We start from the raw sequence: 23,222 nt of genomic DNA on the forward strand, positions 1-23,222 counted from the left end.
TAGAGGTGATCTAGATTCACCGGTGCCTTTTATTACCAATGAAAGGTCACGGGCTGATATGAAATCATTCTTAACCAATAACATGAACGATATCCTCGCGTGATACTTCAGACACATCCAAACGCTCAAACCATGTCTTAAACACATAGCTAGTACCTTGTAGCGGCATGCTAGGCAGACCGGGGGGGTAAACGGGGGACACCGGGGGGGAGAGGGAGGAGGAGGAGGAGGAGGGGGAGAGCGGCCCAGGGACGGGGCCCGTAGCTGGGGTAAAGGAGGGGCAGGCCGGGGCCCCGGGGCCCTGGCCCTCGGTGTGGAGGCTATGCGGCCGTCTGGCCAGCGAGGAGCCCGGCACTACGGAGAGAATGTGACAGCAGAAGAAGAGGAGGGAGAGGGAGAGGGAGGGAGAGGGAGAGGGAGAGGGAGAGGGAGAGCGTCATGGCTGACAGACGTAGGGCTGACGCAGAGTCGCAGAGGCGCTCACCAGCGTCCTCAAATGACACACCTAGAGTTCAGAGGTCACCTACACTCTGCACAGCCCCCCCCCCCCTCCCAACCCGCCTGCTTGTTGTATCGTGTACATCCTGGCCCTTAATGTACACACTCCTTGTATGTCGTATTTACCTATAGTACTTAGTTATGTTTGCTATCTTTGTTGTGTACGGGGAATGGGTTTAACCGAGCGATTGTTAGCGCTTTGCACCTGGTTCTATGAACATCCTTACTGTACCCACAGCAATATATTGTTTGGCTTTCTTAGTACAAATGTAGTGATTGTAAGTCGGTTTGGATCACAGCGTCTCCTAGATGCCCTAATTGTAAATATAAAAGGGCGAGAGGACGAGCACTGAAGAGCCCAACAGAGGGCCGACAGGGGCCGCGGGGAAGCGCTCGGACGGATTCCGAACAACAACATTCCAGCGGAGGACTGCTGGGGTGTGTCCACATGGGGCTCGCTGCCTCAGAGAGGGATAGGGCGAGGGGACCCAGGGTCTCCTAGAGAGGCTTCGTGGTCTACGAGGTCGGATTAAATCCAGAAACAATCTAATGTCGCTCTCACACAAAAAAAATATAGAAAAACAGCTGGTTGCTGAGGAAGTGAGGTGATGAAATAAAGAATGTAGCAACGTGTCGTCAGCTCAGGGGGAAACAAAAAACTAATGAAATGCACGAGTTTGGCGAATGGCTGCATGAGTTGATTCACGATCGGGTGATCGTGTGAAAGAGTGAGCGAAGGAGTGAGTGAATGCGTGACTGTGTGAAGGAGCGGAGGAATGAGTGATTGAATGTAAACGGATGAATCTGTGAATATGTGACGGCGTGAATGCATCTGTGAAGGGCTGAATTCATTCCCGGCTCTTCCGCTACCCGGCTCTGCGGGTACCTTGGTGTTCTGCATGCACGGGCACACGTCCCTTCCTGCTCCCTGTGCGGCTGCAGTGATGAGCAAAACAAGCAGGGGGTGCCCCTGACCCACCAAAGATACACACACACACACCAGGTTACATAACTCCTCGCTTTGCAGGGCAGGGCAGTCTGCGCTCTGCTAGCCCAGGCTGACACAACATAACGCGGCCATGCTGATTCTTTCCTATCTTACTCCTTCGGTTTTCCTAGAAATCCTAATCAGAGGGGTAATCTCCTGACCGGCCCACCACTTGCAATGAGTTATTTCATGCCGTTATGAACCTATGGTTCATATTCACACACATGCCTGATGTGTTTGCCTCACATAGCACTCCACTCACCCCAAACACCAAAATCAAATGAGACCCACACACCCATGCATGATGCGTGTCTATGAACAATTATACTATGTCCATATGTGTGAGGTGTGTGGGGTATTAGAGGGGTTGCAGTGTTGCCTACAAATTGCCAAGGACTTAAAGAGTGGCATCAGTCAGAAATTCCTTGTCGGACATAAGCTGTTGAATGAAACGCTCTGATAATATCAGTTTTGCGTTGACAGCACCTTCGTCATTATGAGACGAAATTGATATTAGACCGCACCCTGTTTATTTCTGACCAATCAGTGCATCTCTACCCTGATTGCTTTCGGGTAATCCGTCATGCCTGTCAATCACTGGTGTGTGAATGAGACACTTCTCCTCGTAAGGAGGGAGGGAGTGGAGAGGGAATGCGCTCTCTCTCTCTCTCTCTCTCTCTCTCTCTCTCTCTCTCTCTCTCTCTCTCTCTCTCTCTCTCTCTCTCTCTCTCTCTCTCTCTCTCTCTCTCTCTCTCTCTCTCTCTCTCTCTCTCTCTCTCTCTCTCTCTCTCTCTCTCTCTCTCTCTCTCTCTACAGCACCTTTAAATAGACAAACCAAAAAAGGACTAAAAGTGACACTTTCACACAAACGCAAATTCGCCGGCCAATACCTGAGGCCGCGCCGGGCTGGAAGATTTTGGGCAGGGCGGGGGGGTGGGCGCGGGTGAACGCCGGCAGGGAGTACGCATAGGGCGAGGGGCGGGGCTCGCCGGGGCGGCGCCCGGGGTGGGCTTGTGAGCTGGCGGCGGGCGGGGCATGAGGATGGGTCAGGAGGGTGAAGGTGGAGGTGGCGTTGGCAGGGCCGCCCCATCCCACCACTTGGGGGGGGGGGGGGGGGAGAGTGAAGGGAGGAGCACAGAGGTGCAGGAGAGGCAGGATGAGGCAGAGGAGGGGAGGTGAAGAAGGGGAGGAGAGGAGAGGTGTTGGGATGGAATGGGTCAGGATTAGCTCTCAGATACTCTTCCCTCCGACTGCGGTAGGAATGCAACACTTTACGTCAACCAAAACACAACTAAATCCTGATTAGCCCGCTTTATATGACGCTGTTGCAAATATTCTTTTTTAGGATGTATTTAAACCTTTATTTAACCAGGAGAAGCAACAGGACAGTAGCCCTACAAGAAAAGCTGCTTCGTCACTTGGGATATCTATAATTGCAGCTCTGATTGCCTGTCATTCATGTATTATTGTACACGTTTAGAACAGCATCTGATACCATGGACCAGCTACAGCAAGATTCAAACAATACTTGCTGCTCCCCATGGTGTGAATGGAAATACCCATCACTGGTGACTAGGATGATTCAGAACACCAGATCAGTCCGTGAATGAATATCCCTCCGACATCGTGCCCGTGAAGTCTACTCATGCGTAATGAATGCATGACTGCATGAACGAATGAGGTGCTGAAGAATGGAATGGCGTGGAGGGAGTTGTGGTGGGGCCCCGCGGAGACCCAAGTCCAGGGGCAACTATGGTACCTGGGGGCCCTGGGTCCAGAACCGGTCTCCAGGCTGCGTCCCGGATCCGGCTGTTGGGGGGGTCGGGGTCTACTTGGTTTGAGGGCCGGACCACGTGGGACAAGTGGGAGGGAGGGGGGTGAGGTAAGAAGGAAGAAGGGAAGAAAGGGATCGGTGACGAAGGGAAAATAGCAGAGGGGCAGAAGCAGGAAAGAGCACGTTGGGAAAATTAAAGAGAAAATAAGGAAGCTGCGGGACGTGTGCGTGTGCGTGTGTGTGTGTGTGTGTGTTTTATTTTGGTTGGGGACATTACGACTCAAAATAGCCAATTGCTCTTTTGCAGCAGTTTAGTCTAAATTTAAACCCTAAAATTGTCTGATTTGCCTCCCTGATCAGAAACGGTCTCCAAATTTGTGCTGGTGCAGACCATATGCAAACAACTGTGCACCTGTTTGCCTTATTTCCTCCTCATAAACAAAACAGGAATAGTCGTGTCCAATAAAAACTAAAAAGGTAGCGTCATTAGAAGTCCTGTTGTGATTTTTCACCTAGGCATTTATTTATTTATTTTTTCTTTCAACTCGAATAAAACCACGGTGTCCTGTTTTATGGTTGTTTTATGTACCAGTCACGGGGTGAGCCAATCCGCTTCCGAAGGTGGCTCTTCGGTCGTCGCCGGCCTCCTCATCGCTGAAGTCGTCCAGGTTTCCGATGTCGCTCTGCTTCAAGCTCAGCAGGCTGGCCAAGCTCTGCATGTCTTCGTCTCTGGAGGTAAAACATCATCTTCAAGTCAAACAGGCGCTCGAATCCACCTCGAAAAACACAAAGAAATGCATCCGACGAACACTGTGGCACTGCTGTCTCTGATTGTCTGTCCACCTCACCGGTCATGCAAGTCCGTTTCATCACATGCCCTTATGTCTAAGACAAAAGGTGTGAGGATTCCATTTCCTACAGGTCTGAGAACCCAGTCAATGGCACCTATAACGTGCCTATTCTCTCCTTTATTTCATTTATTTCGGTGTACAAGAAGATGATTCAGAGTGGACTTACGTGGCCTTGCCCTCCTTGAGGAAAATACAAGACAGGGTGAGCTTCAGAGTGGCCTCCACGACCTTCACCGACATCGGCTTCAGTTTCAGGACCATGTCGTACTTGGCTTGCGTTGCGCTCGCGTATTTCTTCATGTTCACGTCTGCCGATGCCAGAACCTTCCTACGGCCCTTTGTCTCCTGTCAGGGAAGAAATAGAAAACAAAAAATAAAATGAAATCCGTAATGATATTCGTCACAAATGCTCTTATTGTTTAGACCCAGATACATTAGATTCATCCAATCATACACACAGTCTCTTAATCAATACATTGATGAAAACGATTACAGCCAAAGGTCTGCCAAACAGATTCACAATTGAACGTAACGTTTTCGACAAGCAGACGTGTGGTGAACTCACATCTTCAACGATCACCGTCCAGTCCTTGTCTTCAAACTCTTCCGCGGTGGGATCCTGAGGGCCACAAACCAAATGGAGAAACCTTTAGACAACTCAGGGCTCGGGCCGCGGGGTACGTAAAGGAGCCTGCATATGAGTGCGGTACCTTGAAGAGGGTGATAGGGATGTCCACGCTCTCTGGGACCTGCCACACCACCGTGCCCCGGTAAGGGTTCTGGATCCCAGGCTGCCAACTGTGGAGCTGGACAAGTGTCAAAATAAAAGCGTGAAAAACACACAACTGAATAATTCAGATAATGATTCATACATTGTCTAATAATTCGTTAAAAATCATTGTAGAATAGCCATTATAATAATAATGTATTTGAAGAATTATTTTCTGTATCAATTATGAATGTATGTATCATTAGGATTATTATTATTCTGTCATTTAGTCCAGCTGTGACATTTGTCAAATGTTCATAATTTTAGACAATAAATGAAGCAATAAATATCTTCCCGCACTTGCATCCACAAGCCTACATGTAACTTTAAATCTTGGTTCTGAAATGATAGCCTGCATTTGTATGTTTGGTTTGCATAGGTCAGAGGTGAGAGGTCAGAGGTGAGAGGTCAGAGGTTTTACTCATTACCTTTGTGCTGTGGCGTCGGTTTCTCCGGATCCACACCACTCGCAATTTGTCGGGCTGCCTGAAAGTGTAGAGAGGAAATAATGAGAGTGAAGTGAAACAATGAAGATGAATATTCATCTGAAGTGAGCAAACAAAATTCAGTTTCAGTTACCGACTTGGCTACCACTTCCTCAAAGAATAGCCTGTCATCATTTTACTAAGATGTACTTCTGCTGTTATAGGCGGACTCCTTATATAGACAGGGCAAAGTTTCTGCAATATTTTAGCAAGCAAAAAAAACAAATGTAGAAATGTTAGTGGTTGGGTTGTCTTGGATATTATTATGTTAACCTTTTGACAATAGAATTATAACGATTTGGGACAGGGACGCAGACCGCGGACTCTGCCTCTGATGCTTTTCTTGAGGGTCGAGGCTGCTGTCTCCGGGCGAGCTAGGCTGTGAGATTAATTTAGGGGTTATTGCGGTCAACCATAAACTCATTTCTATTCTGTACCCAGACTGTACGATTAAGAACATGACAAGGAGAACGACCGAAAGGACAAGGAGAAAAAGAATACGTCTTTTCTCTTAAGGCTTTTGCAAAGCAATAGTCAAAACATGCAACGTAAGGTTTGTCAATGGTCAAAATGTGATCACATTCTCATAATACAAAGCAGAAAAAAAAATCTTTGTTTGGTTAAACTCTCAATGGCTAGTTCCTCTCCGTATAATAGATTGTGAATGTTCCCATTCCATATTTTTTATTCATAAAAAAGTTATTAAAGGGCCCCTATTTTACAATCAGGTGTTAGAGTGATCAGCGACCCTGTGACATCACATGTGGGAGAGTCCACCCTAGATGTTTGATAGATAGACAAGCCTCCAAGTTGGTACATTCAACTACATCTGGGTAGGGCAGAGTTTGAAACGGCTTGTCATGGCTCATCACACTCATACCTGGCGGTAACATGGGGGCCCATTGTGGACCGCATATGAATGAGTTTTCAAGGCATTTTCAAGCCCTCAATGTGCCAATGGATCGTTCCCGCTGCTGGTTGAACGCCATGTGAACAAGCAGAGATAAGGCGGCACAGGTGTGTCTCATCACCACCTAATCAGCAGGTGACAGGGTAACCCTCTCAGCCAATCAGAGGCTATGCATACAATGGCATGTGTTTAACCTAGAGAGGGTGTCATCGAAATCAAACAAAGGTACAAATGGTGTTGGGTTTCCCGTTAATATAGAATATATATTATATATTATAATAAAGGCCAATATTTGTTCTGAATTTGTATATCAACGAAAGGGTCTACTTTCTGCTTCTAAAGTACTTAATATTGTATTTTCTGTGATCACCTTGTCATAAAGCCTATTACACATGCATACAGCAAACTGTTTCTTCATTGTCATTTTTTTTGAAAAGCAGGCTAGGCTAGGATCAGGCTAAGGCCAAGTGTTAGCCCTTAGCCTGCGCTCAGCATAAAAGACTGGGCAGAGAGAGAGAGAGAAGGGAGCAGGAGAGGCTGGGCCGATGGCTACAAAGTGTTAGCAGCAACTGTAACTGGTCTTAGGTCAATACACAAGGGACAGAAGTAAGAAAACAGGACAGGCTAGGCTAAGGCTAACTTTGGGGATTGAGGAAGGACATTATTAAGGACAGAAAGAGAGAGTGAGCAAGGGAGGGAAGGGAGAGAGACCCTCTCCCTATAACCGGGAGAGGGTGCGAAAGAGGGACGGGGGGGGGCCCAGAAATAGAAGTGACTCGTACTGAACTCAACAGGAGCTTACAAGCCGGGCCGCACCTGTTGTGCAACACATTATGGAACTGTTAGAGCGAAGTTATTGGGCTCTGTCGGCATCAAGCAGCTCAGCCATGCCTCAGCAAATGCCCTGCTTATAGGTCAAGCTGTAAGTTAGAGGCTAATGTCCAGACCCCAATGTGTAGGTTATCATCCACTACTTGAATGTACATCCTGGTTGAGCTTGTTTTTGCTGCTGTTCTGTGAATGAACACACATTTATATATAGATGTGCCGGGTGGCCCAGTGTGTCAAGGTTTACTTAATGGGAAGTCCGACCACAAGGTAACATGATTACCTTATGACGGCGTGTGGCTGAACCATATCTGGTCAACAAACTGATACAGATAAAAACCTCAAGAAATCAGTAGCGTAAAGGGGGGGAATCGAGGCTGAGGATACACGTTAACCACATCGCACTCACAAAGAAAATAGATTAAAGAAAATTCTTTCCTTTAATCTATTTTGTGATACACTATTGCTTTACTCCACAGTTTGACAACCACAACAATCTCATGAGTTCTGGCCTGTGTGTGAACATCTAGCTGGTTCACATTGTGCACATTCCTCCGAGCGAGAAACACAAACATCCGCACAACGTCATATCTCAAAGTTGTCACTTGGAATCACCCCCTGTCTTCATCCGACCAATGGGGAGCCACCTTGTTCGGATACATGAGAGTTAATATCAGAAATGTGTAAAATGTTATTTAATTTGTATTTCTGATACCTAAGGTTCCTCTATATTATTATTTTAATATTTGTGGAATAACATTTATTGCCCGGTAAGCAATAAATGTGGAATGTGCTCTGATCTTTCTCAGCCATAACCTGTAAGTGGCTTTGAATAAAATAGTCTGCTAAATCACTGAGTAAATCTTGATAGTATTAAAATGGAGCACATGGGTTATTAATTAATCGTTATGCTGTCAATGACCCACACCCTCCAAGTCTCTGAAGCAACTCTTCAGCAATCAGTGCTATGGGTTAGACTGACTTTATTTAATCTGTTGCCTGCTACTCAATATGAGTTAGTACCAGATGGATCAATCTACTGCCATTCTGTTAAATGTTACCAAGTCATAAAGGATATGATTCAGCCAAAAGGCATTGGCTGTGGACGGGAGATCAATCCCTCAGCTCCACGCTGCTCATCACTCATCACCTTATTAGCTAATAGGCATGAGTCGATGCTGCCTGTGGATGCTGGGATCGTAGGGCCTGGGTTGAATGATGCATCCTCTTATCACGAATACAGACAATAAAGCACAATGCTGCTGACGCACTTCCTTCCTCCTCACCTGGCTGTGAAGGTGTGTTTCAGTGTGTGTGTGTGTGTGTGTGTGTGTGTGTGTGTGTGTGTGTGTGTGTGTGTGTGTGTGTGTGTGTGTGTGTGTGTGTGTGTGTGTGATGCAGTGTTCTTGTTGCTGCAGAAACACTGAACGTGTACAGACCTGGGACACACATACACACACACACACACGATGAAGCTAAACTAGAAATCGTTTATTAAGCAATCTGGACGAATCCTGACTGACCTGTTGAGGAAATATTCAACGCACTGCAAAATGTATTGAATAGATGTAGGTCATTCAAGTGTGTATGAGTCGACAGGACTCATGAGACACAGGCCCAAGGATACACCATCACTTGGCCGGTTGCAATCCCCAACTGGCCAGTCCAGAATAATCTCAGGTCTATCTTTGGTTTGATGAGAGCAGCCCAACGGAATGAAAGCTAACCAAGAAGGAGAAACAAAGCCTGTCGATACCTGCTTCTGGTGTATATAATGAGAGTATGTACAGAGAGAGAGTGTGTGTGTGTGAGTGTGTGTGTGTGTGTGGGGGGGGGGGGGGGGGGATAAACACTGTGTGTGTAGCGTAAACTAAGTGTTAGCCGGCGGTGCAAGCCAAGGCCCGGGCTTAATGGAGCTGGGCCCATGTGCAGAGCAGAGGAGAGACAGTACACAACAACAAGTGACAACTAAACACGCACCCCTGATCCGCCAGCCAGAACAGCTTGACTTTCTCCCTCAGGTCTCAGAAGCGGTTTTAGACACAGACGCCTCTGTTTTTCAATAAGCACTAATTTCATTGATTCAACAATGCTAAGGCATGTTTTAATTACACAAAGACAATCAAGTTTTCTTATTTTTTGTAGATGTAATGAGGGCAACACCTCATTACATTTGCTCTACCTACATGCTTTAACGTTCTCTCTCACACACACACACACACACACACACACACACACACACACACACACACACACACGTCTGTCTGTGTGCGTCTGCATCTGGTTATGCGCGTCTGGGTTTATGTGCGTGCGTTTGCGTGTGTAGTCGCGCGCAGGCGGCCGTGCATGTGTCTATGCGTGCGTGTGTTTATCACTCACTCGTGGATGCACCCAGGACTACGAGTCAGTGCGTCACATGAGGAGACGGCTTCTTCATTGCATTACATCAGGGGATCAAATTGAAATGTGTGCATTCTGCACACGTAATCAGGCATATTATCGCATTTACAGCATATTTACTTTACGAAAACAATTTTCGATCCGCCCATTACGTGCATTTAAACGGTGGCACCACAGCCCCAAGCAACATGATAGATCACGTCTCAATAAACGAAACTAAAACACCAAATAAGGTTATATCATAATAACCCAATAGCCGAAACAGAATATTGTTCATCGCATGGTATGACGCAGTAGAGCTTACAACTGACTAGCCTGCCGTGCATGGCGTTATACTAACAATAAGTCACAGGTACTGAAACTGGTACCGATGGTTCACAGCCTTCAACCTGTGAGGCTCAGGGTAGCAGCGATCTTAATAACATCCCCTTAAGTTACAGACGTTATTAGGGCTACCAAGATACCACGACACACGCAATACAACATGGTTCAACTGACGCGGAAGTGCTTGCCCGGTAAGCAGTATTATATACAGATATCTATTGAGACAGGCTGCACTTGAAGGCATCTCGGGCGTGACTTTCACAGTTCCCCACGCGCTTCCTGCAAACAGCATCTGGTTTAAACCTCATAGGGTGGACACCAGCACTGATGAAGTGCTGATCGCGATCGCAGAAACTGACGTGATGTCATTGTGTGACACGACAAATACAGATCCTAAACTTAACAACACAATCGGCTTTACAGAGAGTCTAAAAAGCGTGTGTAACACTGAGAGGGTCTTACCATTTGTGCGTGCATTCTACCAGTAGTTCTTGGTAAGTCGCCGCGTACTGAAACTTGGAGGCTTTCTTGCCCACTCGCTGGAGCCGTTTCCAAACAGAAGTCATGCTCGGGCTCTCGGATCAAGTGCAGGGTGAACGGACATCGGTGGGGTTGAAAGAAAGATACGAAAGAATGAAAGTTATCCACGTCTTGCGCGTCGACAACCCCTGTGGGCTCGTCAATGTGGAGAGAGAAAACCGAAACTGCTCTCTGCCCTTCTGTGCGACGGGAGTGTGTGTGTGTGTGTGTGTGGAGCAACGCACACACACCTACACACATACAGACACACAGTGCTGCGCTGTATTCACATGTCCCCCTATGCAACGGATTAGCAGCAAAACAAACGCGCGTCGCTGTTCTGGCTGGGGCCAGCTGGTCTGCATAGAGCAGGGTGACAATATTTTCATCATGCATACTGCCAGTGCTAAGAGGATACCTCACCACTGAGGTCATGGCCTGAGCATCTAGCTATCTTCAGGACCCACAACACAGATACACAGATCTGTCCCGTCTGTGTTCAAGCAAAGCAGAGATTTCAATACTACTAATGGGGCAGGGGTTGTTTAATTTAATGTGATATTCAGGCTACAGTTGGCCTACCTAATGAGGGCGAGCAATGCATCGCATTTGACTGGAACTTTGTAAATGTCTGTAGAGAGCGCACCTGTTGGTATGGAAAGGTTGCATGCCCAGGTCTATGCAAAATACTCTTAAAAACAAACAATGATATCTGGATTTCAATGGAAACCAGTAGGAAAACTTGTTCAACCGTCAACAGTGAGATCAAAACATAGAGCGCAATGCTGGACCGATGAGTCCATTGTGGGTTAATGCATCTGTTGTGGCGGTGTATTAACCTACAGGGGGAAATAAAGGAAATAATGACGTTACAACTCAACCACTTTAGAGTCGGTAGCTTAGCTATTGTTGAGTGACTTGTCCGTTAGCCTCAAGCACATACGTTGTGGACTAGCACCGACATCAGTGTAGTTACGCCACCCTTTCCCCCACCCCTCCAGTCAAGGAAGCAGCTGGATTTGGGTGGGGTTTGTGTTAAAGACCTCTAGGGAGTCATCCTTCTTCTATGAGCTGGATTTCTGTTTACGGTGGTGGAGAAAAAACTGGTCAACTGCTGTCCTCACAAACAAGAGTTTTTGAAATGGTTTGTGACTTTGAGACAATTAAGTCAGAAAATGACACTGCACACAATATGTCAGAGTGAGATAACACTAATGGTACATGTATCATTACACAGGAATTAATATATAACAACACAGCGCTACTATAGGCCTATATGGAACTACATTGTCATAAGTTAAGCAATATTCTCACACATATATAGGCTACATTCAAATGTAAAATATAATATATATATAACCATTAAATATACATAACAACTTCTCTTTAAAATGCCACACACAATGCTGTCCACCCACCCAGAGCACAAAAGTGTGAGAATCCACCTAATATAGCTCCACCATTGTTCCACCGAGCTGGGAATAACTACATCTTACCTATGTTTTGGGTTTGTTTATGTTGGATGTACAGTACGGCCCCCTGGCTTAATGTACTTCCTGTTAGACGGCCACACTACACCGGCGGCCCGCTGTGCATCCTGTTGTTGAAAATAAATAATCTATAGGGCATGCAAGTGCTTGAATGCCACCTGTAGGAAAGGGGATGCGGGAGAGAGGAAGCAGCTCTTTGACGCGTTCGGGAGAGGTTCATAGCAGAACTGAGGTCGCCTTTGTAAATGTACCGGGTGTGTGTGCTCATAATTTAACCATTTGCATACATCAAAGAACGTGAGGGCGTCCTATTGGATTGAAAACATATTGGGTGTGAAGAGATACCATACCACGTTTTAGGTTTCGCCACGAGATGTCGTTGGCACTATTCCCTGTAACAAAAAAGAAACGTGCTCAGTTTCAGGGCACCCAGAGCCTTTCGCCAATCTGATATTCACCCGCTTCGAGGGGAGTCGTGATCTATTGCTTTCATCACGCACACATACAGGAGAGTCCCCAACCAAACGTCGCCCGTGACCTTAGTAAATATAGCCCAGGCTCCGCTCAGGCACCTGTCGCCTGTCACTCGGGACAGCGCTCCATTACGCCCAAAGACATGGGCAGATTCTCCCCCCACCCACCAACCAACCGGTATGAGAGCATGATTCACAATCACGAACAAAAAAGAGTGCGCATTGCATTGTTGAACCCCCCGAACCCCCGCAGCCTGCCCCTATTAACAGTTGTTAACTGCACCGTTGTCAAGTAAACGGTGACAAGGAACCACACCGCAGATGATGTTATGAGTCGTCAGAACCCGCTGCCCCACGACGCTACGATACAACGGACGCTTTGTGCCTACGGATGTCCGCTGATTGGTGAATCACGTGACCCAACAATCCAAGCCCTTATTCTGCGTGCATGTGTGTGAGAGTGCGAGTCAGTGTGTGCGCGCGTCTGGGTACATGCGCGTAATAACAGTCGCTCCTAAAGGGCATGGTGTCAATGGTGGTGAACCGTGCAATGACTCAGGTGTTTGGTTACTCATGTTTCAGGGGATTGCCTTCGTTATTTATTGTCATTTCAATGTTCAATAGAAATGAAACCAAAGAAATTAATTCTTAATGTAATATTAGCTAATCATGCGGCTTTATCTTTCCTAATTCAATTTACAATTTGTTCCCGCCCACCCCCACCAATAGAAACACATTATCGATCTATGTCTATGAACATACTGTTTCACAAGCTGAGTAGCTGTATTCAGTTACAGGTGAGAGAAAACCGCTCCTTAAAGCACACACTTCGACAAATACCCTCAGGTAGAAACCAGATAAAACAGATGACCTGGTTGTGTGTGTGTGTGTGTGTGTGTGTGTGTGTGTGTGTGTGTGTGTGTGTGTGTGTGTGTGTGTGTGTGTGTGTGTGTGTGTGTGTGTGTGCGTGCGTGCGTGCGTGTGCGCGCGTGCGTGTGCGTGTGTGTGAGCGAGAGATTAAGGCGTGACTGGGCCCAGACTCATAGCGTCTCATCCCTGATTTCCTCCACCCTTCCAGACTGGATAAAAGCTTGTGCTATCAAATCCCTGCCCTACATAATGGGCGGAACAGAAGATCTCCGAAGGAAATACCATTCTGCTTTCCAACGCTGACCGCATAGCTCTCAAATCAAAACAAATGTCAGTTCAGTAAATGAAGATGTTTGGGAGTGTTGCATCACCCTATGTTATGGAAAATGTCCAAAATACTATTTTGGTTTGCTATTCGGTACGTTCATAGCAAAAGCCTACAGATAGATTGACGATGTGATCAGCCTTCTTTCATTTCATGTCTTATTCATTAAATAGTTTGATTTAATTATTTTTGTCCAGCTTGATCAGGTCAAATAATGGTAAAGTACCTTCCTGTAACAACCTCACATTGTGGTACCATATGTCTCAATTATTCAGAATGTAAAATATAAAAGAAATGTCAAGTTAAAATCTCATAAGGGTAATGGGTTATAGTTACTGTAACCTAGGGGTCGGCAACCCTAGGCACGCGTGCCACCACTGGCAAGGGGCAGCATAATCATTGGCACACTTAAAAAGAAAAAAAAAAATATATATAATATATATTTTTTTATTTTTTTGATTATTAAAAAAATTCACAGCACAATGTGGCAGCATAATCATTACTACCGATTTTTTTTTCTATTTTGGGCATTTCCTCCCAGTGCAAATATGTTACAATTAATTACAGAAAGCAGTGTTCTGAAATGGGATCAATTAATAGTTTTTAAACCTATATTGTGAGTAATAGAAAAGAAAATATTTAAAATATCGTTGCAAGTGCTGTTGTTGCTGTATGCATCGCCTTCACATGGTTTTGCAAAGCTGTACATGTCTTAAAGATATTGATGTGGATGGTTTCAACATTCTCATATATTCTCGTTTTTTACATTTCTCACAGTGCAAATATGTTTTTGAATGAGTTTCTGAAAACATTTAAAATGATGATTGTGGACTACATGGAAATAATACAATTCCAGGACTCCTGGAAATGTTTTTGGTCGCTGTGTCATAATTCAGCTTCATTTTTGATATATTGTTGCTTAAGGCACACTCAATAACGTGAAAATGTCAAACTGACACTGCATGTTGAAATGGTTGCTGACCCCTGCTCAAATCTACTTTATCTGCTGCGACCATTGAGCTGCGCTGGGCAGGTGTTCATTTCAGAGCCTGGTTATGGGCCTATATTTGGAAGCCTTCCCTGCTGCTCCACCGCGATAACTTAACTCCTTGTGACAACAGAAGGCGTCGTCAGACATGGAGCCGTAGCAAGAGGGTGGCTGCATATCTTTGTAGACCACCTGTGATAAGGCTTTGTTGCTGACACATTAAAAAAAATGGTTACGATTATTTAAAAAAGGAAGACATTTTTAGTTCCACAGATTAAAAAAAAAGGACGTAGAATCTGACGGTAAGCCAAATAAAACTGACGAAATAAACCTTTTGACCTCGTTAAAAAACCTGACAGATGGCGTCAGACCATATTGTCTAATGGCGACACCCAGTGGCTGTTTCGGGAATTGACTAATAAGGTGACCATTACGGAGCAATTTCTGTTGCGGAACGGTGAAGAATAAATCTAAGGTAGACGACTCTTGTCTCTTTTCTTTATCTACTCTGCATATCAAACCCCCCAAAATGCGCCCCAACTCATACGAATCAAGGAGAAGCTACCCACCAGGTATTCCATGTTTTTTGTTTTTATTATTCTATCAAACTGAGAGCTATGTACACAGCGCCCCCTGCAGGCTCAGAGGGGCAGGTGGAGGGAGTAGTGGGAGCAGGCCCAGCGCCGCACCGGCTTGCTCACCCTGCCGATGACGGGCAGCTTGTGGGCGTAGGTTCGCGGCGGCAGGGAAGGGAGCGGTGGCGCCGGGGGCGGAGCTACGGCCGTGGCGCCCGTGGCGGCGGCGGCGAGAGCGGAGGAGGAGGAGGAGGCGGGGACGGAGGCGGTCAGGGAGGGCGGCGCCGGGGCGGCCGGCGCGAACGCCGTGAGGAACGGCCGCCTCCCCTGGCAGCGGCGGCCCATCTGGCGCCCGCCGATGAGGAAGGCGAAGGTGGGCGCGCCGCCCCCGGCCGGCGGGGCGGTGAAGCGGGCCTTGGGGAAGACGTCGCGGGACGGGCCCGCCGCGCGCTGGCCGGGCCGGGACGAGGAGGCCCGGGAGCGCTGGGCCGAGGAGGAGGAGGAGGAGGAGGAGGAAGAGCGGGCCAGCGGCCTGAGGACAGAGGGAGGAAGGGGGAGGGGAAGAGGTCATCGATGAGGACAGAACTGGGCTACGTTGCTACATTAAATACCTTTTACCAAAAGTTATTCTATGTTATGTCTGATGACCGAGCCGGTCGGGGCTGTTCCGACATTACGCACGCGGCGTTAGAGGCCGAGGGCAGAGGGGAGACGCCCTTTAAAGGGACTGGAGACTTCCTGGTTTGGTATTACATTACACAATGAGACCCTACGCTTTAGGACCAGACTGCAAAGGGTTTCTACATCACAACGCATCATGGGATGTTTTGTTTTGTCACAACACGCATGACAACTGTTCGGCAGTTCAATTAAAAACACAATAATGTCACAACAATATATAAAAAAATAATGACTACCTAAATAATAACATTCAAATACTCCTATGCTCCCAAAATGGCGGAGGTCTTGACAATACCAATCTATCTAATATAACTTGCAATATACGCCCTTAGTATTTGCACAAGTTAACCAATAGGAGTCCAGGGATTCTGTAGCATTCTGGGCTCCGTCCCAGTGGCCGCATCGCCCCATACGCTCGCTGTCTGGGAGGGACCAATCAGAAGCAGGGTACCGTGGCCGTGCCTACCTGCTGAGGCCCGTGGCCGCCAGGCTGGGGGGGGCGGGCTCGGCGGCCCCGCCACCGCGGGGGCTCCCGTCACGCCGCGGGCTGAGGCTCAGGTTGGCCGTGAGCTGGGGCATCTTGCGGGCCGTGTCCGGGTGGGCGGGGCCTGGGGGGGGGTCCTTGGCCGCCATGCCCAGCTGGGGCAGGGCGCGGGGCGGGGAGACGCCCCCCGGCCCGCCGCCGCCACCGCCGCCGCCGCCGCCCGGCCCGCGGCCCTCGGCGCCGGGCCCCGTGCTGAAGCGGACCGCCAGGCTGTCCCCGAAGAAGGAGTAGAGCTCGCCGTACATGGCGGGCAGCGGCACGGGGCTCCAGGCCTCCCAGGGGCAGCCGGCGCCGCCCGCCTGCAGGTGGCTGGCGATGCCCAGCGCCGCCTCCGACAGGGGCTCCGGCGGGGGGGTGAGGCCCGGGGAGCTGGCCCGGTGGCCCGGGGCCCCGGGGCCCGGGTCCTGCCGGCCCGCGCCGGGGCCCCGGGCCCCCTCGGCCGGCGGGGACAGGGAGAGGGCCTTCATCTTGAGGAGCCGCTCCACCGCCACCTGGGGGAGACACAGTCAGTCAGGACGGGTTTGGACCAGGAGGGACAGCGTGGGATATGATGGGGATATCGTATCAAAAGGTTGTAAATACATGGCTCCTAAAGTTCAGTTCATGAGTATCAGCGACAGAAGGAGGATACATTAGGTCCAGGGATAAAGCGGACAAACTAATAACGAGGAAGAGCTTCTGAGAGCTTCTGAATAACTAACAAGGAGGCATTGGATGTGATCATTTGAAGTCGTTTGTTGCCATGGTCTCAACCAATGAGCCGATAGCAAGAAGTCCCCGCTGACTGCAGCCGTGGGCGGGGTTATCTCAGAGCTCACCCGCCGTGAACCAGGGTTTGCTGCAGGTGAGGCTGACGGCATGAGTCGCCATGGTAACCGAACTGAGCGTAGTCTAATGGTGGATTATGAAACCAAAAGTCATGGGTTCCGCTGAATTCAAACGTATCCGGTGGCACTGGAAATCTAGCTTCTTGAAATAGGGCCCGTCCTGCTTCCCGGTGAATCACGATAACTCTTAATATTTACCCACAGAAAAAATATTTTCCAACTTTTCGTTATATTGTCTTATTTTCTCTTACATATGTATTGTATTTTATTACTTCATTTTATTGTGTGGTCAATGCAAGTGTTTCAATGTGAAGCCCTTTGAGTCTGCCTCGTGTGTAAAAAGTGCTGCATAAATAAAGTTGCCTTGCTTTGCCTATATTATCAACCCCCAAAACAGTGTCAACCATTACACCGCTGCCTTCCACCCATTCGTCCTCGTCGGAGGTTATTTTCCGGGGTTGTGGTACTTACAAGGATGGCTCCGTAGACCTTGTGTCCGTCCGCCTTCACCTGGGCGTTGGACACAGAGTAGTCGTCCAGCACCGCCTGCAGGTTGGCCCAGTAGGCCGGCAGGTGGGGGTACAGCACCCTCTCCACCGCCTGGGGACCCAGACACACACACACACACACACACACACACACACACACACACACACACACACACACACACACACACACACACAGCGACCGATCAGCCACCATCCCCCATGTTGGCTCCACCCGGATCCAAAATGGCTCCCCGAGCTCCCCGAGGGAGTCCATACAGACTAGATTAGACCCTATAGGTCTTCTGCCCAACGCTGAATAATTCATCATTCGAGGTTGAATGTTGGCTGTGGAAAATAAAATAACACAGTGTGTTTATAATGTGTTTATAATGTTGTGTTTATAATGCGTTTATAATGTGGCACTTTAAGTGGTTTTGCTAATTGGGTTTATTTTATGTTCTCGCGTGATTGTGGGAATTTCTGGTTTGTTGCTTCCTGGTTGAATGCACTTATTGTAAAAACGTCAGTGATGTACCGTAAGGTAATGTGCAATAGCATTAGTAGCACTAGTAGGAGTCCATTTATAATTTATGTATGTTTAGTATGCGAGCACAAAGCAGTGTTCCTAATTGTGTGTGTGCATCATCTGCTGCCAAGCAGAATACACTGGGGACAAACGTCAAGACTCTCCGCCCTATGGAATCTCTGGCAGGTTTTTTATAATGGTTCCCATGGTTACAGGGGCTACACTGTATGTGTATATGGAGCGTTTCCAAGTTAGCCATCTTATTAAATATCGAAGCAATTGTGATAATACTTTTTATGAGCCGTCCATAATCACCAAGTTGAGCTCCACAGTTAGAGGTTTAATATGTGTATGGAGTGTAAATATTAGAGGAGTTGTAGACAGTCGCAGTAGACGTTGGTCTGCCCTCTAGTGGTCCAAAGGTGCAAATGGAACATCCCATGTGTGTGTATTTGAAATTCCACACGATTAAAACTTAAAACGTTGTGTAAAAAAGATATAAAACAAGAAGAATACACTGGTTACATTTTAAAGTAGTGTGAACATTATGAGAGGAGTTAAGATTAAATGTTTGCAGAGAATGTTAAAATCGTATTAAAACCTAAGTCTTAATTAATTAATTGAAGGATTGGGAAAAAATGGAACGGATCATAAAGACAATGAAATGGAGGAATAAGGGTTAGACGGTACCTTCCAGCCCAGGGCGTGGAGCCCCACCACCGCCCCGTAGTGAGAGCACAGGGGGCGGACCGGGTCCGACAGGACCTTCTGGAGGGACAGCAGGATCTGGTGGTACAGCCCGCTCACCAGGTCTCCATGGGACCTGACCGGTTCAAATGAACGGTGATAATTAATAAAGTTCCACCTCTACATGCTTTAAAAAAAAGAGATTTAGATTAAATTTCCCTCCCCACCCTCCCTTCCCTGTCCCTCTTGATTATCTAGTCCATAAAAGGCCAAACTGTACAAAGGGTTGCCTTTAGGTTATTAGTATTCGTCATACTGGAGGATATAAGTAGATCGGGAAAGATTTGCACCTGCCAACCAAAAGAAATCCTTGGAGTTATACACAACTTTACGCAGAAGAAATGCTTTCTCAAAACATTCCCCTCACATTTTTCCTGAAATCCTCCAAGAACAAAGCACCATCCACGAGCGACGCACTGCCAACAGCACACACACGAGACGAAAACACGACTTTCCGAGGTGCCCCTGAACGCACCGCGGCTTGGGGGGCGGGGCCTCACCAGAAGATGTGGCTGAGCAGCAGGGCTGCGTAGTCGCGGAGGGTCCAGTGGTCGTTGAGGGGGTTGATGGAGGCGGCCAGCGGCTCCAGGATGCAGTACATGACGCTGGACACCAGGCTGCGCACGTAGGAGCCCAGGTAGAGGTAGGGGTTCTGGATGAGGCTCTTCACCATGTGCAGCAGCCGGTTGAGCTGCTCCAGGTCGTGGCTCACCGACTTCACCTGCAAGGGGGGGGGGGGGGGGGGTCAAAGGTTAGGGAGCCGCTACTGTAGACTATCATGTTATCAGTATAAATATTCTTGATATAATTCATGTTATCTTCATGAATCGAATCATTGTTAATTGATTCTACAATAAATATAGATTGTTGGGATGAGAATTAGAACATTATTTCTATAATCATAGAATTGCGGGATGAATACTTATTTACACAAGTGTGTAGAATTGCTTATTTCACTTATTTACTTGTTTCAAAATTGTTCCCACTTTTTCCTGCGGATTAAATGTTGCCAGAAAGCTATTTTCACAGCGAAACATCGCGGCCATACGTATAGCCTGAGCTCATGTGCACTTTATTTGTATGTATGTGAACCGGTGAAGTAAATAATTCAAAGACTGAAAACAAACCCCGCTGATGACGTAAACAAAATACGGCAGCAAGGCCGCCATCTTGGAGTTAGACTGGAGGTCAAGCAAAGCCACCTGAAACCGATTAACATTCAGAGGATTACCCATGTGTTATATATTAGGCGTATATTACAGTACAGGCACTCACTCAAACAATAAACAGTGCCGATGCTGATGCGCGCGTGCACGGTGACAATGTGCATGTGCACGGTGACAACGTGCATGTGCACGGTGCTGACGTGCGCGTGCACGGTGCTCACGTGCGCGTGCAGAGCCAGGATGTGCCATCAGATAGGTTCTAGTGAGGTGAGGACTCTGCTGCAGGGGTTCCAGTTGAAGCTGGGTCATCCCATCATGACTGCGTGTCACAGCATCCCCACAAACAGCATGTAAGGGCACCATTAGACCCCAATGGCTTTAATGTTAACGCAAACACAGGTTTTTGGTCTGAAATTTGCTCCTATCCAACGGTTTGGGTTTCACGTTGTTGCTTCTGTTTTACATGATCAAATATGAACTGGATATTATTAAGTCCCTTGTGTACCTTTTTTCCTTTATACAATTCCTACATTTAGTCTAATAGCCATTCATGAGCTAATGCCACCCACAGTATCATCATGTTAGTTTGTGATTCTCTTATGCAGAACACTGTTTTGCCATTAGTATTTTTCCACATTATTGTCATTTTTCTAAATACAATAATGGCAGAAAACGGAGGTGGGTGCAGTCTTCCACCATTTTTTATGGGGGGGGGGGATTCAAAGCTGTACCTTCATGAGGTGGGGGTCCTCACCCAGGATGGCGCGTGTGATCTGCTGGTAGTATTTCAGAAGGTCGTCAGAGAGGGTCTGCACAGCGCTGGGAACTGTGGTGATGAACAGAGGAACACGTGGATTCATTCATGATATATTTAAAAACATTTGGACGGGTCTTCAATAGAAAAAAATAACGTGTTAAAGCTGTTGTAGGCCAGATTCAACGGCTGTGATGAGAGGGCTGAAACTTGCAACGTCTGGAAACTAAACAGACCAAATAAACGTCCAATGTCTCTCTGCACCCCCCCTCCCTCCCTATGTTTCTCTGAGAAGTGTTGCAATTGCGCATCTTTGATTGACAGGCGAGTTTGATTCCCTGAACCATCGGGGAAGAGATCAATTAAGAAAATGTCATTGCATCAAGAAATGTGACGTAAAAGTGCATTATGATAAACAAGTGCATGTTAAAAGCAGTGTGAAGTGGCCAGTCTGATCTCAGATGTGGTCCACGGTCCACCAAGTGGTTAAAAAAGTTTGAATTACCAAAATAAAATAAAAAAATAATATCGCAGAAATTAATGTGAACGGCGGTGGCCTGTATCTGTGTCCCAACTAGGGGAGGTGGGTCGCAACGGTTGGTCCTTCAACCAACTGTCTGTCGCCTGTGACCTTGCCCAGGGACTCCTGCTCCAGTCTGATGGTTTGGCTGCTCGTGCGGGTGATGTCGTTCAGGGGATGGAGATGGATGTGGCTCAGGGAACCTAAACAGGCGGTAAGGCTGAATGCGATGACGGACTCAGAAGAAACGTCTGAAATGTCTGCACGACGGATTGGGGGGCCTGGAGTTTTACAAAATATCCGGAAGATTTGACTCGCCGATAGTGGACGATGGCTATGCCCTTTCTAACAAATTACACTCAAAGTATAGCACTTACATCTTACCTACAGCACCTTTAACCTGTGTCGTGATGTGGTATATTACCTGTTCCTTGAGGCTCCAGGTTGCCTTTACCATCCAGGTAGGAAACATTTACTATCGGGAAGAGAAACCGAGATAAGCCACTGACAGCAGATTGACAGTGTTAAGAAGACTGGAGCGGTGACCAGTGGGACTTACCTCGGACCATCGTTTCGGCACAGCCTTTGGGGATGTTGGTGGCTAGAGCCAACTCTACCAGGTTAATGTCCCGGTCCTCTACGAAGAACAGCTCCCCTTCCTTGATTGAACGGAAGGGCAAGACGTCCTGGGCGCCATAGCCACAGATGGCCTGGTGACACAAACACGAACAAGGAATAGCATGACCAACGACCATCATACTCCAACGCCTATTGTCCACATGCAAAGATGTGGATTTGTGGCATCAAACACCCTGCAGTGAACGATTTAAAGTAATAACCTCAATAGTTAGTTCCTTTGATAGAGCAATAGGCTGTCTGATGCTAAACATGCTGGATCTTAAAAGCATCCCCCTACTACGGTTACCTCCACATTGCTCCACCGCAGGGCTCTGTTGAAGTCCTCGACCGTCAGCTTTCTCCTCTTGGCGTGTCTCATGAATTGAGAGCTACTCTGAATTGATGAAATATAAAGGAAAAGGTGTCACTTCTACACGTACACGTAGAAACAGGACAGATAGTGCAGATGGTCCATCGAGCCTTTCTCACCTGGGTCGCTTCCCTGAGTCGGTAGCACACATCCTCCGCCAGAAGGGCTGCCACATCGTCGCTGAGCTCCACGCCAGCACTCTCGGCCACGAGTTTGACGGACTCCCGAGGCACCTCCGCGAAACGGCGTTCCTCCCTGTCCGCCATGCTAACGGACACTTTACCGGTCGATGCTTTTCGAGAATAAGCGAATCAACTAGAGATGTTTCCGTGCGCCTTATCTAGTAAAATCAGACACGGCGCGCTCTGGACTGCAGACCCACAGTTTAGAGAATAGCAGTAAAGTGTTTACACAAGACTAGGTATAGCAGTTTGCATTAAGGTTTGGAAAAAGGCATGAATACATTGAGCACAAATTCCAAACACTCAGATCCAAGCCTGTCAAGGCTGTACAAATGCCCAAGGTGTACCGTCACTGGAGAAACTGCAATACATTTTTAGTACTTGGACTTTTTAAATATACTTTAGTCCCTTCGTAGTGATCGAACACATTAAATTTCTTGTTCCCGTTGTTGTAAACTTGGGTTCTGGGTCACTATGTTGTCCTCATCCATTGTTGACGTGCGGTGGGGGAAGGAACTGTCGCAGACTTGACCCCACGAACGGCCCGGAAGTAGTTATGCGCTGAAGTATGGAATATACCAAAAAATCGGAATATTGGCATATCAAAACTGATTAACCCCACCTAAATTTAATATAAACCAATACCAATGTTTTTATTCCATTGAAAGTTAGAGCAAATACTACGTTTCCCCGTAACAGTAGACTCGGGGGCGGAGCTAAAGTTCTACCCGT

The 23,222-nt window shown here is 47.4% G+C and overlaps 2 protein-coding genes across 2 annotated transcripts; both read right to left on the reverse strand.

Moving 5' to 3' along the window:
• Positions 1–2,141: 2,141 nt before the first annotated feature.
• Positions 2,142–11,559, reverse strand: LOC132475837 (EH domain-binding protein 1-like). Its single transcript, XM_060077194.1, has 8 exons — positions 10,290–11,559; positions 5,309–5,366; positions 4,822–4,917; positions 4,677–4,730; positions 4,278–4,456; positions 3,850–3,989; positions 3,246–3,314; positions 2,142–2,583 (listed from the first exon to the last, which is right to left on the reverse strand). Exons 1-8 carry the CDS (start codon positions 10,391–10,393, stop codon positions 2,297–2,299), a joined length of 987 nt encoding a protein of 328 aa, XP_059933177.1. The 5' UTR covers positions 10,394–11,559; the 3' UTR covers positions 2,142–2,296.
• A 3,508-nt stretch (positions 11,560–15,067) lies between these two features.
• taf6l (TAF6-like RNA polymerase II, p300/CBP-associated factor (PCAF)-associated factor) lies at positions 15,068–23,030 on the reverse strand. The gene is made up of 11 exons (XM_060077141.1): positions 22,428–23,030; positions 22,246–22,332; positions 21,880–22,030; positions 21,745–21,795; positions 20,778–20,872; positions 20,008–20,082; positions 19,381–19,601; positions 18,824–18,956; positions 17,591–17,719; positions 16,215–16,783; positions 15,068–15,599 (listed from the first exon to the last, which is right to left on the reverse strand). The coding sequence occupies exons 1-11, from the start codon at positions 22,572–22,574 to the stop codon at positions 15,134–15,136; spliced, it is 2,124 nt and encodes a 707-aa protein (XP_059933124.1). The 5' UTR covers positions 22,575–23,030; the 3' UTR covers positions 15,068–15,133.
• Positions 23,031–23,222: the final 192 nt, after the last annotated feature.

This window comes from Gadus macrocephalus, chromosome 17 (assembly GCF_031168955.1).
Source record: "Gadus macrocephalus chromosome 17, ASM3116895v1".
NCBI lineage: Eukaryota > Metazoa > Chordata > Actinopteri > Gadiformes > Gadidae > Gadus > Gadus macrocephalus.

Bases quoted from the DNA above. Each gene is read 5' to 3' on its own strand.
- taf6l (XM_060077141.1), bottom strand. From the start codon at position 22,574: ATGGCGGACAGGGAGGAACGCCGTTTCGCGGAGGTGCCTCGGGAGTCC. The intron at 22,333-22,427 runs GTGAGAAAGGCT...TCATCAATTCAG, and splicing joins GACTCAGGGAAGCGACCCAG to AGTAGCTCTCAATTCATGAG. The intron at 20,083-20,777 runs GTACAGCTTTGA...AATCGGTTTCAG, and splicing joins AGGACCCCCACCTCATGAAG to GTGGCTTTGCTTGACCTCCA.
- LOC132475837 (XM_060077194.1), bottom strand. From the start codon at position 10,393: ATGACTTCTGTTTGGAAACGGCTCCAGCGAGTGGGCAAGAAAGCCTCC. The intron at 4,731-4,821 runs GTACCGCACTCA...TGTGGCCCTCAG, and splicing joins TCCCTATCACCCTCTTCAAG to GATCCCACCGCGGAAGAGTT. The intron at 2,584-3,245 runs GTACCATAGTTG...CCCCCCCCCAAG, and splicing joins TCTGGACCCAGGGCCCCCAG to TGGTGGGATGGGGCGGCCCT.